At 35.0% G+C, this 17,545-nt stretch overlaps 1 protein-coding gene across 1 annotated transcript in view; it reads left to right on the forward strand.

Annotated features, from left to right (window-relative positions):
• Positions 1 to 17,545, forward strand: part of LOC111054330 (glutamate receptor ionotropic, kainate 2) — a 188,173-nt gene that overhangs the window by 137,668 nt on the left and 32,960 nt on the right. Inside the window, exons 9-11 of the mRNA XM_039420206.1 lie at positions 741 to 845; positions 12,258 to 12,515; positions 16,748 to 17,197. Of these exons, the coding sequence (XP_039276140.1) occupies positions 741 to 845; positions 12,258 to 12,515; positions 16,748 to 17,197 (813 nt within the window). The remainder of the gene's footprint in view (positions 1 to 740; positions 846 to 12,257; positions 12,516 to 16,747; positions 17,198 to 17,545) is intronic.

The following is a 17,545-nucleotide window of genomic DNA, read 5'->3' on the forward strand; positions in this document are numbered from 1 at the left end:
ATCCGCCATTTTTCTCAAGAATATTACGGAGCTCATGGAATTTTCCCAGAAATGAGATTCAAGCCAGTTGATAGTGCTTATGAATATCTATCCATGATATGAATTTGAAGAAAATCGTTAGAGCCGTTTTCGAGAAAACCGTGAAAAACATGGATTTTTAGTCATTATCCGCCATTTTTCTCAAGAATATTACGGAGCTCCTGAAATTTTCCCAGAGATGAGACTTATGCCAGTTGATAGAGCTTATAAATAGCTATCCATGGTATAAATTTGAAAAAAATCGTTAGAGCCGTTTTCGAGAAAAACGTGAAAAACATGGTTTTTTAGTATTTATCCGCCATTTTTTCCGCCATCTTGGATTGAATTTTATTGAATTTCTTATTGTCGGATCCTCATGGTATAAGGACCTTAAGTTTAAAATTTCAAGTCAATCGGTTAATTAGGAATGGAGTTATCGTGTTCACAGACATACACACATACACACACACATACACACACACAGTCCAACACCCAAAATTCATGTTTTTGGACTCAAGGGACCTTGAAACGTATAGAAAACATGAAATTAGGGTACCTTAAATTTTTTTGGAAAGCAATACTTTCCTTACCTATGGTAATAGGGCAAGGAAAGTAAAAATAATATCCTCGCCATTTCTCTTATTTATTGGGATTTAATAACATTAATACATGCTTTTTTGATATGATTTTTATCAACTTCATGCTTTTCTATCTTTTTCCAGAGAGCGGACTTGGCCGTCGCCTCCATGACTATAAACTATGCGAGAGAGAGTGTTATAGACTTCACAAAGCCATTCATGAATTTAGGAATAGGCATATTATTCAAGGTGAGTTATCAAAATAATGGGTTTCAATTGAAAAATTCTATGAAAATTAAAGCATATCACAATATGCAATATTTCAATTAACAGAATTATATGCATGTTCTACTGTAATATTTGACTATTTTATGTCATTTTGAACGTATTTAATAGCATTTGAAAACATTTTTCTCGAAATATTAATTGTTATGATTATATTCTCACTAGAATGCTATGTTATGCTGTGTTATTGGTATCAATTCAAATTATGTCATAATCATAGCTAAAGTTCCAATGTAATCTTAAGGATATTGTATTATCATTGTAACTGACCAGTATTGATTTGTCATTTGAGCTTGAAAGGTCTATATATCCCAACAAAGATTATATAAGAATAATGCTCTTGAACTGATTGATTCAGTACTTCCAAAATCGACTGATCAAATGAATCGAGATTATTATGTGAAAAATCAGACAGAATAAAATGCGTTTTTTTACTGATTGAATGAGTGAGCTTGGTATCCAAACGGATGACGAGAGTCGAAATGATTCGATTTTGGCGCTCGAATAGATAGAGCCGAGCCTCCGAATCAAAAAGCACCCTCTGTATATGAGAAGAAATTCATGAATAAATATGTGAACCGTCCGTTAAGGAATAATTGACTGGAATTGCCCCGGCCTGGCATATATTGGGTTAGGCTGCCAGCTCCCAGAAGCATGGAGCATGTCGCCCCTTGACAATCAATGCTCGACTTCACGGTAAAATGAAGCGCTGCGCGTTTTACTCAGTACCCCACAATCAATTCTCTCATTAACCCTTGTCCCTCATTGCTACACAGCATTGACAGGACTCCCGACTGATATTAATCAGTTGGTCCACCATTTTTCATCGGCAAAAAATCATCATTTGCACAAAATGTATACGATAATTTTACATGGTCCATTCACCTACCAAAGCGGCAATCAACCATTGCTTCTAACCCATTATTATGTATAACATTACAAGCCTGCATTTCCGATGGATGAAGGATTCTATAAATAATTTATGTTCCGCTCAACTCTTCGGAAAAAGCTTCCATAGGGGGAATTAAGCCTTTTCACTGTCGATCCCAAGAACTCCTGTCCCCCAAAAACTTTCACTGACTGAATACTTTATTTCCAATTGTGTTTTCAATCTCCACGTCCCTAAACTTCCTAAGTCCCGGCTACTTTCACGATAACTTGCAAGCTCTGTCACTTTTTCACTTTCGAGTTGTACAATCTGGGAATAGGGGGATCTTGGCCAAGATACAAATAATATCCAAGTCTCCTGCTGAACTGGGAAACGCTGTTTGTGCCGTTCATTTGTAATATTAATAAAAGTAACCATTGCAAAATTTTATTATGAATATTGCACTCATATTCTGAATTTAAATATTGAGATTCACGTTCATCATAGGGAAAAGATAGAACAAAAATATTCTCTCTATTCTTATTCTATTTTTTCATCCTTTATTATCTCTCGATCGATAACCATCGAATAATTTGGAGCTCCATTCATATAATTCACCATACTCCTCATGATGACACCTAGAACACAACAAACACCTCAATTGAAGTGATTTGCCGGATTACCACTGATTGATTCAACATTCAATTGAAGTTGATTTCAAATCAAATTATCACATCATGGATGCTAAGAGGCAAGTGGATTCGCGGTACTACATTTCCCACGATAGTAAATCAAACACATAAAGCCGCCTACACACTTCCAGACCAGACCCACGAACAGTCTGAGTCTTTGGCCTGGTCTGGAAGTGTGTAGGGCTGTCTTCAGACCAATTAATGATTTTCAAACCGTATACCTAACGTGATAATATGTTTATTAAATTCAAAAAATCACCAGTTGATTGATTACCAATTAGATGAGTATTTTTTATACATGACGATCAAATATTATCTAAGGGATGATTAACTTTCTAAATAAATTTTGTATCCAAGAGAAAGTTGTACGATAAAACTCAACTAGAAAATTAACTGGAAGTTCAATGACCTATTGAGGTGTGAGAGTGCTTCAAACACGATTAGCGTGTACTGATTAATTATTGATGAACTTCACAAAATAATTGAGCTCGTTGAGATGAATAGTATCGTATCCTTTTTGTTTACACAAAGAGATCGATTTTCAAATCGTTATTGGATTTTGATTGAGGTGCAATATACTATGTCCATTACTCTGCTTTTTCACATGAATAAACGGATATGAATGCTGTTGAAGTGAATTTTTTGTGAGTTCAGAGGTGATTGCATGAGCCAATTAATCAACACGAGTCGAACCTCTAGTTACAGTTGTTACGTTGTTAGTCGTGTTTTCTACTCAGCTACAGGATCATTAGATGAGTTTTGCATGTAATTATAATTACATGCGCTATCCCTGTTAACTTGTTAGTTTTGGCAACATGTGTACGTCCTCTGTGTATAGATTTGAAATTACTCAACATCAGGTTCACGCTGATTCTAATACGTTGGAAATTAAAAAGAGCCGGGTTTTCGGTTATAGCATATGAATAATGAATGAATGATTTTATTTGCCAACAACTTTACAAAAAATAAATGAGTATATGCTACAGCACTTAACCAAAATACATACTATAAATTTGAGGAAATGTTAATTTATATAATTTTAAATTATATATTTTTTAATGGCATTGCTAGCATAGACAATATTAGCCTGCTTGCTAACAATGAGTTGAGATTAAAAAAAAATGATAATAATACAATATTATATTCAGAAAAATAAATAATCATGTTCTCACATTTTAAAATAGAGCTTTCATCTTTATTTAAAAAAGGTGGTATATAAAGATGCGTACAGATATACGCGCCGCGAACATGAGCAATTCACTTTTAATTAACTGATTATATTTGTATTTTCACAGAAACGCTAAGATACAGATATAAAAAGCTTGGCATCAGCTGATTAAAAGTGAATTTCTCTGTATTTTTACAGAAATGGTAAGATACATAAATATAAAAAGCTTGGCATCAACTGATTAAAAGTGAATTGCTCTGTATTTTTACAGAAACGGTAAGATACAGATATAAGAAGCTTGGCATCAGCTGATTAAAAGTGAATTGCTCATGTTCGCGGCGCGTAAATCTGTACGCACATTTATACAGATCATCTATAACATCGAGTAACTCAATAACAGACAAACATTGGATCTGTGACTAGGTATCTGACAAGGCTGTATCTGTGCTATAATAAATCATATACCCTGTTCTATGTATACAATGTACAGTACTTGAGTGATACAAATCATTCCTCAACTGTACTATTACAAGATTGTCTCCAGTAATTGAATCGATAGAATAGTGTGTGGGATAGACGAGACGGGTGTAACAATATCCCAGATTGGAGCAAAGAGTTGAGCAGTCAATCACTCAGATTACTCCGCCTTGAGGAGAAAGAGGTGGTTGAAAGGGAGGCTTGTGGTTTTGTTTCGTGTTCAACAGGTTAGCCTACCCCATCGTGGAAAGAGGCCGGTAAACGCTGCTCAAGCCTAGTGAAACCACAAGACAGCGACTTGCTAGTACCAATAAAACACATAAGTTGGCTTTCCTGTCTGAATAAAAGAGGGGGAAGTTTCCAGCTGAGATAGACTAGCCTCATGTGGATTGAACCTGCTTGTCTTTCCCCCACTACCAACTTCCTCACACTTCTATTCCTGTTCACCCTCACTTAAAACTGCCAATTTTAGTCCATAATACCTCTAATTTTTCATATCCTGATTCTTCATTATTCAACACAACACTTATCTCAGAGGTAAAATATTACCAGTTTACTAAAAGTTTGAATAGAACAAGGTTGTTACAGTTCTATGTACAGCTTTGGAATGAAAATAAGGATAGTTCTTGATTCGACTTGACTGGAGTGAGTTCTTGAGTGTGATCATGGAATTAGAAAATTGGGGCATCAAAACCCTAAGCGAATACCTTCTCCTTCGATTATTATGGATAATTCATGTTTTTTAAAAATTAATAATATTTATTATCATGTTTGAAAAGTGTCATAGGTATGATTTATTCTTGTCAAATACTTCCATTAGTATGATATTAGTGTACTATTACAGTATTAGTACTGTTATTGAAATTTAGGTACCTGAATTTGAATTTTTTCTAGAAATTCATCCATTATAAATTGTGCTAGAAAATAAGACTTGATAAAATATGCTACTCTTTGCGAAATACTTACTAGAGACTTGAAAAAAATTGTTATAAGGAGCTAAAAAATTCAAGATTATCAGCTATCAGGTATCTTTTTAATTAGTCACTTTGTATTTAAAGCAAACACTAGTACGTGTACTATATGAAGAGACTAGTGGTTGGTTATTCTATGGTTCGAATCTACTGCTATCGCATGAAACTTACTTACAGCAGCATCTGGTTCTCAGAGTTGCTGTATTGAACCAATAAGTAGAAACCGAGATAAACTCTCAATCGAGATTAGTTGGCATTGCTGGTTCATTAAGCTAATATTAGGTTTGTTCGTTTACATTCCCAGATTTCATTCACGAAGTGACTGGAACAGCCCAGATGCTTTCTCTAGAACCAATTCCATCAATGTCCTTTTCTCGATAATATCACTTTGGTCAATTGGCGAACTTTTAATTATTGTTGAGAACTTTCGCTTAGTGTTCCTTAATGAGCATGGAACTCTTTCGAGCATATTCCAAAACCCTGTTCAGGCACTTTTTCGAGATGATTAATACTCTTCCAGTTTATGCAGAATTGCAGTGAAGCTTGGTAAAATCATTCATATTATAATATCATGAAGCTTAAAATCCCAATCATCGAGTTTCTATCATTGAAATAATTCGTCAGTGATTAGCTTTTAAGCTTTTTTTGTAAAATACATCAAATACCAAGTTAATAATTTTACACCAATCAATGATTCATGAAACTAGTATGGATTTTTTGTGTGCAATTAAATTTTTTGATTTGTTGAAGAATGTTAATAAATTCTATTATAATAGTTTAATTATAATATGTTCAAAACCTGAAAACATAGTCTCAATCAACTTGAAAGAACTCACTCTTCTCTCACAGACTCAAATCTTTGTGGAGAGTATTCACTGTTGAGTGTTTGAATGGATTCTATAAATTTGTATTATGTTTTTGTGATTAAAAAGCTATTTGATGTTATTTTATTTGATTTGATACTTCCCATTTCCATTCTTAAAATAAAACTATTCTTGATTGTTCGATTTTGAATCAAAGTAGAATTACTAGTAGGTCCTGCTATACAATAGAATAACTATTTCACAATACAACATAAAAACCACAGTCATATTAGTATCACAATATCCATTTCTGTTTAAAAGTATTTATAGAAGGAGCTGATTTCTGCTTTATAGCAATTTAAGATAAATTCTATTTGAAGTATGTTTCACTTTTAATACAGTAGTTTGACATTGTTTTCCACTTCCAAGTGTAGAGCAGATTTCACTCACTATCAGTGAATTTGATCTAAATTTTGGAAATTTATTGCGATTCCAGTCAATGGGAACCATTCAATAGAACTGGGTCGTCCATTAAATTCAAAATACGTTCCACCAAATAAATTGGCTTTCAAATCCGAGAACTGTATAATCATAAAAATAAGTTTAATATATTTTAAGAGATCATAATGTTTTAAAAACTCTCGCGTTGTTTTGTTCATCAATTTTATATCACATACTCGATTCTCATTCATGGATTAGCCAGTGAGTATAGAATATAACATTCTATATAACAGTTTATTCAACAGTGAGTATAGAATGTTACATTCTATACTCACTGTTGAGTATAGAATGAGTATATAGAATGAGTTGAGTATAGAATGTTACATTCCATAACATTCCTTACATTACATTCTATACTCACTGTTGAATAAACTGTTATATAGAATGTAACATTCTATACTCACTAGGATTAGCATCTTGTTCAGAAACAAGTAAAGCTGGGGTTCTACAGATGTAGTGCGCTCTGAATTGTCCACATAATACTCTTGTAGTAATAATCGACTCTAAACACCAACTTCACCGATAACAATTGCGTGGAACAGAACTTTATTTGAGACTCGTGTAACCAACGCCAACCACCAGATTCAACTTATAAATGGCCCATTTAACTCGGGGCGATTAAGGATACCTTCAGTTGCACTATCTACAGTCAATACATGGAGTCTGTGGGGTAACACAATTTAGTGATTGTGGAATTATAGTAGTGGAGTGATTTTGAATCTGTTGCACAAACCCTGCAAAATTTCAAAGTACTATTACTATGTTACTATCATAATACAAACCCACTATCTGTGATCATAATTTGGGGTAACACAATAGTTATAGTGAGGTTATAGTAGTGGAGTGATTTTAAATCTGTTGCACAAACCCTGCAAAATTTCAAAGTACTATTACTATGTTACTATCATAATACAAACCCACTATCTGTGATCATAATTTGGGGTAACACAATAGTTATTGTGGAGTTATAGTAGTGGCAGATGGAATTAAATAGAGAATGCATTTATTCAAATGCTAATTAATATATAATTATTATTGAACGAAAATCCTAAATAAATGCTGTAAATCACCCCTAAGACCTCTGCTACTGCAGACATTGACAACAGGGCTAACAGCTAGATGGAAATTCGATGAGAACTACTATCCAAAAATTAGTTGCCAGCCCGGGAAACTAATTTTTGGATAGTAGTTCTCATCGAATTTCCATCTAGCTGTTAGCCCTGTTGTCAATGTCTGCAGTAGCAGAGGTCTTCGGGGTGATTTGCAGCATTTATTTAGGATTTTCGTTCAATAATAATTATTTCTAGTAGTGGAGTGATTTTAAATCTGTTGCACAAACCCTGAAAAATTTCAAAGTACTATTACTATGTACTGTTACAAAGTACTGTTACATATTCATTGATGATGATTCAACGATGGAAAAAATAATCCTAAATGATTGGAGATGGAAGAACATGCTTATAGCCCTTACTATTCCATTCCTGAATTTTTATTGAAAATTAGTCCAAAAAAGGTTATGATTCTTCATAATCTAGTTAGCAGAGCTCTATCATCTTCAATGTTTACTTGGTTTACATGTAGCCCCGGATAATTTGTGTGAATTGAAATGGGGAGAAGTAAACTGAATGGAATCTCTGAAGATTGTGGATTCAAGTGGGAAGGAGAAAACAGAATAAAATCTTTGAGACGAAGTAAAAATCGGGTGCGTGCTTGTTTGCTGTGAATCCACACTCGGAGATCGGCTTGATGCAAGTGTCTTATAGGTCACATCCAATACAACAACTTGAACAGCTCCCAGCAGCTCTCAAGTATTTGTATCAGCCCAAGCAAATGGAATGGGAATTGAACAAACACAAATGTATACAAGGCGCTTGCAAGTGGGGAAACTACAAGACGATTCGGAAATCCATATCTGGGAATCTTTTTTGTATTCGAACGCAATATTCAGTCAAAAAATTGGAGTTATGTCGCCTTCTATATTGGATTGCACTCAGAAACAGAAGACAGAGGGGCTGTCCCCTGGGAAAATTCTCTGGGGAAACGCGGGCTGTACAACACACTGACGAAGACGTCAAAGTATAAATAATAGTATTCATGATACATTCTAGAGCCAGAGAGAGAGAAGATCAGAGGAAAATTGAATCATATTTGAGCTTAAAATTGTTATATAGCCTAGTTTCGGAACAAATTTTATCACATCCAATACTATACTTAGCAGAGTTTCTAATAGCCCTAACTTGTTGAGAGAATGGTGCGATACAGTTCTTCACTTTTCTAATACCAATGTTTCAGCCATTATTTGATATTACATACAAAACGTATTATGAAAAGTCCAGTTAAATGAGCCTCATGATTCAATCCTTCATTCATCGATTATAAATGATATTCTTGGAAGTGAGAGTTTTTTATTATTCATGTTAACTCCCATTTTGATCTTTCATCCCTTTTATAGAAAATCATTCCAGAGATCGGACGTTGAAATCATATCTTAGCTTATTACTATCAATCTATTATTCATGAACTAACAGAATTTGTTTGGTTGATGTTTCTAGTGGTAACTAAGAAAAGGTTTATTCAACAGTATTCTATGGAATTCTAACCAGTTATAATTAAATGTGAATTAATAATTTATTAATAAGGTTGACACATCAACCTTGAATAATCATAATTTTCATAACCTATTGAAAGACGAGAAGGTCCATAGTGTTCCAGAAGTAAAGGAACCTAAAGGAAGTTGAACAAGTAAGTTCCTTTTCCTGACTTGAACAATTAGTTGGCGAAATATATGACATAAATTTCACTTCTGGAATAATTAGGTCGGCCTTTTCAAGACTAAATCACCACTACGACCAAAAACAGTCATGCTTTTCATCGCAGGATTATTATCAGCTAATACAGGACCTTGCGGAATGACCCAGAGGCAATGTATGTAATCAATTTCATCCCAATATAATCAACGATCGTAGTAGATATTAAATCGTTTATTATTCTCAGGTGGTGATTAGCGAGCTAGAGAGCTATAGCAATCTAAACTCAATATTGATTGTCAAGCAGGAAATTATAAGAGTATTAATCATAACTTTGTCGTCAGTGGAGAGCTGGTATGCAGATAAAGCTGTGTGAGAGAGACGGTAGTTCTATAGATTGTGCGTGAGAGAGAAAGTTTAATTGTCTGTATTAAGAGTTTAGCTCTGAAGCCGTGTAGTGAAGAGAAAGAAGGCGGAAATCAAATCTCTCATGCAGCTCTCAGTTCTCTTCAATCCATTCCTACTCAAGTGAGGGAAAAGTAGTTGAAAAAGAATGGAATATTTGGTAAGGAATGCTGTTACACTCATATATAATATTTTTCTTAGTTAATTCCAAATAGAACCGGAATTCTATGGGACAGATAAATGTGGAGATAGTTTACACAAAAATGGAATTCAACACTAAAAAATCTGGTGTGGTGCAATCACACAACTATCCTTGCCGTTATGAAAATTGATCAACTGACGATAGTGTTCCCGCGCATCTCAAGTCTACTTTTCTAAGATCTGAGCCAGCTGGTGACAGGACAATAGCGCTGCAGACACACAAAGTCTGCTATCTCTTCATAGTGAATGATTTAAAAGAATCAACAGTTGCCAACAGTTTGCAATTGAATAATCACATTTTCTCAAATTTCAAGCTTATTTTCAATTTTAGGTGAAAATGTTACTGGACATTAATTGAAAAGATTTCCATGCTGAATCTTTTCCACTCAAAATTTTTCGTTTAAATTATATCTGAGACCTGATAATTGGAAATATAAAATCAAACTTTGCATAGATGTGGCGGAGCTCCCGGAATTTTTACAGATATGAGACTTGTGGCAATTGATATAGCTTATCAATGATTATTTTAGGTATGAATTTGATCAAAATCGTTGGAGCCATTTTCGAGAACATCGCGAAAACCCCTGTTTTTGACAACATTATCGCCATTTTAGCCGCCATCTTGAATTGCATTTGATTGAAATTGTTCGTGTCGGATCCTTATAGTGTAAGGACCTCAAGTTTCAAATTTCAAGTCATTCCGCTAATAGGGAGATGAGATATTGTGTACACACACACACACACACACACACACAACACACACACACACACACACACACACACACACACACACACACCACACACACACACACACACACATATATATATATATATATTATATATATATATATATATTATATATATATATATATATATATATAGACAATATCCAAAATCACTTTTTTGGACTCAGGGGACCTTGAAACGTATAGAAATTCAGAAATTGGGGTACCTTATTTTTTCGGAAAGCAATACTTTCCTTATATAGGGCAAGGAAAGTAAAAACTATTATTATCACTTCGAGTCAAAACTTAATACAGAATCAACGTTACTTGGATGAACAGCTTGAGAGAGGATAAAGAACAAAGTTCTATATGAAAAATAACTTTCTCCTGAGCACTCACATTTTGAATCACACTCGATTTAATATGAGACCTCCCGTCTCGGTAGCTCATAAACTCTTTCAAACTTCCTTATTATAAACTTGCGTGAACAAGAGCTTAATTTCCTACTTCAACTAATGTTATCAAGAGCTTGAATTTTATAGTAGACGATGAAAGACTAAATTTTGCACAGAATATCGAACAAGATGAACTTTGAGTAAAAGCGTCTTCTATAAGAAATTTTACAACGAACACAGCTTGTAGAAGAGGATTAAAACATGTAGTTTTTGAAACCGTTCTGATATCCAAACATGAAAAAAGGAAAAATGTATGAAGTTTTTCTCTCTTTCCATGGAGTGGAAGTATAATTTTCAACATCTTTACAGTATTCAGATAACTAATCATTAATCAAAGAGAAAGAATCATCATGAATTTATTCAGAGAAATGAATACATCGTAATAAGGTTTAACTCATCACATTGGGCCTTATGAAGCATCATTCAAGAATTTAAGGATGCTTCAATATCCATGGAACAAATTTAATCTGACTTTCTCATAAAATATTCTCAAATAATATCTTATGTAAAATTTAAAATTGTTCAGATGTATGATGTATTCATTCTGAAAAATGAATTTGCTCATCGAAATTGGGTGGAACGCATCACATTAACATTGGGCTTTTTCAAATCAAATTCAAATCAATTTATTGCCACAGACAAAAACTTTACAATTTGTATCGGCCACGTCAATATTTCAAACTATATTAGAGATCATACAACAATAGCAATTACCTGAAATCTAGATAGACTCCATGTTAACATTGAAATATTAATCCACACTATAAAAAAAGTTTTTTATAAAAAAATTCTTAATTCTTAGTTTGAATTCCCTGAGCGTCAAACCTCGAACATTTGGTGGTAAATGGTTGTAAAACTTTATAGAAAAGGCCTTAAAACTCGTATGGCTGGATTTGTAAGAGCAGTACTGATTCCTTAGATTCGATTTATTCCTTGTGTTATAAGAATGAATGTTGTCATGAGTTGAGAATAAATGTGGATTTGACTTTACAAAAAGCAGACAATTAAGCATAAAAATACAAGGTAAGCTCATGACTCCCAATTTTATGAACAACGGTTTACAGTGAGTTAAAGAAGGCACATTACAAATTGTTCTTATTGCTCTTTTTTGTAATACAAATAAAGATTGAGAATGACTGCCATTCGCCCATAATATAGTGCCATAAAGAAGATGAGAATGAACAATTGCTTATGAAGCATAATTCAAGAACTTAAGAATGCTTCAATATGCATTGAACGAATTCCATTTTACTTCTCACATAATAATCTCGAATATATTTATTAAGGAAAATTGAAAACTGTTTAGATGTATGATGTAATTCTATTGTAGACACTGTATAATATGTGAATAGCTTGTTTACAGGTTCCTACATCGCAGCCAACAAGACTGTTCTCGTTTATGAATCCTTTAGCAGTAGAAATCTGGTTATACGTTTTAGCAGCCTACCTCCTGGTAAGCTTCACCCTGTTCGTCATGGCAAGGTTTTCGCCTTACGAATGGAACAACCCTCATCCCTGCCTTGCCGAGTCGGATGTTGTTGAGAACCAGTTCTCCGTCTCGAACAGTTTCTGGTTTATTACTGGAACTTTTCTGAGACAAGGCTCTGGACTGAACCCCAAGGTACAACGCTATCGAATCGCTTGCTGCCTGTTCAAATTTCAAAGAGGTTGTGTGAATGTTGTGTTATAACACCTTAGAAGCTTTTATTGGATATGCAAGCGATAAACTAATTCATATTTTTTGCATGTTGATACTGCTTGATAGCATAATATCTGTAGATATTACCCACATTCGGGTGGGCACGTTTTCCGTCGGTCTCGGCCGCCTAAAAACAATCGTTAGGCCCTGAAATTGATCAGTTGCAACCTGAAAATTCTGACACCAGACCTTAGCCAGCCAGGTCACTCGATATTATTATTATAGTGAAATCTTTTCTTTCAAGAATTTTAGCTTTATATATGCATTGATTGAAATTTTTCAAAACGCGTAAACGTGATTTCTAATGCTGGTCAATTCATTGTCTTGGAAAAATTCATGTTTCTCTTTTGGTGATGTCAATTGAGAAGCCCGATAGGAATGAAATTTCGATGATCGGTTTCCTCATGAAATGAAAGAGGGTTTTTTGAAGGAGTAAGACAGCATACGCTGCCTGCCTTGGAAGTTACTGATAGCCAGTGTGATAATTTACAAGTGTCCCTAAAATTGTGAGCAGAACTAGTAAGTCGCGGTGAAGATAGAATAGAATAGAATCGCTACCTTTATTTTTTACCTAGGAGGGCGGAGTTAGGGCACAGTTGGCCCTCTCTTACACTCAACCCTCAAGATCAATCCCACTAAACGGCTGGACAATGATAAAAACATTTTGTAGTCAACTATTTAGATATAATAAAAGATCGATAGCAAGCTCATCAAATGAAGAGATAAAAAGATTAGATTTGATTTTCATATGACACTTTTAAATCTGTAGTGGAACGATTCCAGATTAAACATTTCTTTTCTATAGGTTTTGTGCTGAGAATGATCACATGTGTTTTAGACTTGTGCGCGGGTAATGAAACTGATGATTATTAAAGATGAGTGCAATGCTTTTGCTGGGTTCCAGTCAAAGCATCCGAAGGGTTTATGAATGACAAAGGATCCAAGGATACTCAATCATTGAAAAAATACTTCAATATCACAGCCTGCATGATTTCATTCTCATACAGCAAAATTCATAGAGCGATAAAAGCTGATACTGCGGAAAAAACTTTGGTTCAATTATTGAGAGAATGCCGAGATAACAGTATGAGAGCATCCACTGTTGTAGGCCAGTAAAAGCTTTTAGTAGCTTTTTGACTAGCACTAATTCATTGGCATCGGGTCTCCAGGCACCATAAACGATAAACGAACAAGCTCTTTTGGCATGAACACTATCACTGACTAGTAATTTACAACTGGGTCAGATCAGGCCTCATAGTGCATTGGCGTTTTCTGTTATCTTCGGTTATTAGGTGGTTGCGGCAATGACAAATCAGCAGCCAGGTTTGGATTCAATCTCTGCCATTTTGATTTCATCCGTCAAGCTACATTCATCAGTGTTCTGATTCTTCGATAGCTATTCCTATAACAAAAATAGAATATGGAAATTAGGACTTTTGCTGTATCAATGAGCAATGAGCACCTATTGTAATAAATAATTCGAACAGCACGATATTGCGTGATTATTGGACAGTCTGCTGTTGAAATTCGTGGAAAGTCTGTTGAAATTTATTTGTGAGTATCATGTTTCATGACAATAATCTAACAATGAGTGATAAATAAAATCAATAATTTAACTAAGTGCCAAACACTGCTCCTGTTGTTCAGAAACGCCGCAGCTGAACGGATACTGTATTATTCTGTATATACTGTATTATGCTGTATATACCTAGTAACAGTAGCATCCTGTTTTAACATTGACAATATGTAAAGACAGAGGACTTTTGCATGAGAAACAGGAAAGTGACAAATCTGTTCAAATTTACTAGTCAACATGTAACTTGTGCCTCTCGAGAAACGGGCCCCTGGTCTTGTCTACTTCATTCGATCGTTACTCTAGTATTTTGGACCATTTTAAATTAACTCATTACACATTCTTGACATTCTCAATGAGATTTTTCTAGAATAAAGTACAAATGAATAAAGTCCCCACATAAAGGCATGCTGAACATTAGATAGTAAAAATGCCATAGACAACAAAGAAGGAAAATCATGTTGTAGATGTTAATCATGTTCACGAGAGAAAATACTACAGATTAATGTATTATAATGTATTCTCATGAAGCTTATTTGGGATCTCCACTGTTGAAAACAAAAAGGCAGAGTCTATTGAAACTAAATCATTGTTAATTATATTATAATTTCTAAAGCTCATAATCATAATATTAATAATCCTATTGATTGATATTTCGATCAAGATTTTTTATAATATTTCTCTCTTTGATGAATGATGTATGTGAGTACCAATTTGATAGTAATTATTGTTCAAAGATATCAATTTTTACATAAATCTATTTAGCATGATCAATAATAAATATTTCCAAGAACTCAATAATATACTTGGATAAAGAGCTCAGCAGCGTTGGAATGGAGTTCGCTCCCAAATATGACTTTCCAAGGTTGTAATATTTAGCATTGAACGTGGAATGATTATTCCATCACTCTCCGCAAGAGAAGATACTCGAAGCCGCTTAAGCACATGAAAAAGACTGATAATGTGATCGCTGCGGAGTAGTGGTGGGGGGGACAGAGACTGAAAGCAGGTTGAAAAGATACTGGTGATTTAGGGGGAGAGAGTGAAGAGTGTGACGGTCCCCTGTTCAGAATTATGGAAATGTCTGAGATAATGTCGGTATTCTCCAAACCGGAAGGAAGAGAGAGAGAGAGAGAGAGAGTCGCAGAAGAAGAGAAAGAGATGAGAAACTGTGAGAGGGTGCTCAATATCTTCGCATTCGCAGTTAAGCCGCAATTTCCTGCCATTCTCATGGCTACTTTTCCATTAAATATAGAGCTACAGCCGCACTTAATACGTTCTTCGCGACAAGATTACATCTGAAAGAATATCTATCCACCTACCGACATGCTGCTCTTATAAGCTGAACAACATGGAACATAATGACTATAGCAGCAGCTAGCAAGCACTCACTAACAATGTTTGCAACAACCTCACTCGAATACTATCCGTTCGAATTCCTCAGTGAGTTAAGCCAGTATAACTTCACGCTCCATAACTATTATGGATTGTTGGTTAAAGAGCTTATTGGCAAGTCTCCAACTTTCCAAGAAATCCAACTATTCTGTAGTTCGACCTCCAGAACCATCACTGCGATAGAAACATTCCATGGAGAATGGTAACTGTGTCCACCCTGAATATTCACCGTGAACTGAAATAATGTAATTTGCATCCGAATTATCAAAATCAATAATTGACCCGTTCACTTTGGATTCTTGAATACCGGTATCTCATTCTCATTCAAAAATGTATTTGGTCACATATCATGTTATCATAAAAAATAATAGAAGGAGTCCAAAGTCAGTAGATTGAACAAAGATTTCCTCATAAATATAGCACGGTCTTCAAATGAGAAATCAAATATTGTATATCCAATATTGAAGTGTGTGAGATTCATAGAAAAAATTACGAAATGGGTATAGTAGTACGTGATTCAATGGAGGGTTGCTAATTTGAGTCAAAGAACTATGTTATTTATAACCACTGAGCTTCGTGTACGGTTTTTGAAAGGAAGATCGGAATGCAGTTCATACACAGTATTATGCGAAAGCATAACAAATTTTCTCAACTGATCCGATTGTTACAGAACGTCTGATTCGTTATAAAATCAACAGGAGTTGTCCATCCGTATTTTGTTCACCCTATTAAAGAGTAAATGGAAAGATACACTGCTGTTTTTCTGACGGTACTCACAGTAAGCCGTACTGGTACCTCTTGTGACAAAATTAAAAGAAATAATTGATCCTTATTTCTTGAATTTTCGACCATTTGAGTTTTACCTTGCTTCTCAATTTCTTTAAAAACCCTTTCTGAGGCTCAATCTTGAGAGTTTTTCCGGCGACGAACCTCCCTTTCGAAAACCGCTTCCCAGGACCCCGGGAACTTCGCGTACCAGAACCTATATCTTTATAAAAGCTGCACTGGAATTATCAATAATCGCATAAGGAAGAATAAAATGCCTGAATTCTCCAGGTTTTAGATTTATCGACAAAATCTATTCGACCCACAAAAGTATAAACTGAGAAAAATGTCTCATATTATTCCGGAAGGACTTAAATAATGATGTGTTTACCTATACTCATTGAAAATTTACTATTTATAGGCTTCTGAGAGCATGCCAAATCGATTGTTCTCATTCATGAATCCTCTGGCTGTTGAGATATGGTTTTACATGGCTGGAGCCTACGTGGTCGTCTCACTAACCATATGGTTTGTGGCGAGATTCTCACCGTACGAATGGTGCGACCCGACAACTGGCTATGGTTGTATGTGCGATCACTGTCAACAAATCCAGTATCAACATCAGCATGATCATGATCATCACGATCATCACGATCATCACGAACATCACGATCATCACGAACATCACGATCATGACCATCATGATCATGATCATCATCACGACCATCTCCATGAATCCGATGATGAAGACGATTTCTACCAGCACGCACTAGCCACACTTATGGTCTCCGAAAACGATTTCACCCTGAGCAACAGTTTCTGGTTCACCATTGGCACCTTGATGCAGCAGGGATCCGATCTCAACCCTAAGGTACACACAGAGGACATTGCCAGTAGATTGAACCACAGTCAGTAGAGCTCCAGCACACCTTGACAAAATATCATCCAATGAATAACGGAGTGAAGCTTTGTAGAATACACAACTGCTTGTAGATGACTTAGAACGGTGTGGTAGTTGTTGCAGCATTGTTTGATGGATGATGAGAGTGATGGATGTTGTGAACGGAAAAATGGAAAGAGTGAAAGTATCACTGAGATTGAAAACAGTGAACAAAGAAAATCAAACTACAGAGTACATAATGAGAATAGAATCAGTGTGAATCAACTATTGTGGAAAATTGAATCTATGAAATAGATGAGCTGAGAATCCATGTTTGGT

This window comes from Nilaparvata lugens, chromosome 2 (assembly GCF_014356525.2).
Source record: "Nilaparvata lugens isolate BPH chromosome 2, ASM1435652v1, whole genome shotgun sequence".
NCBI lineage: Eukaryota > Metazoa > Arthropoda > Insecta > Hemiptera > Delphacidae > Nilaparvata > Nilaparvata lugens.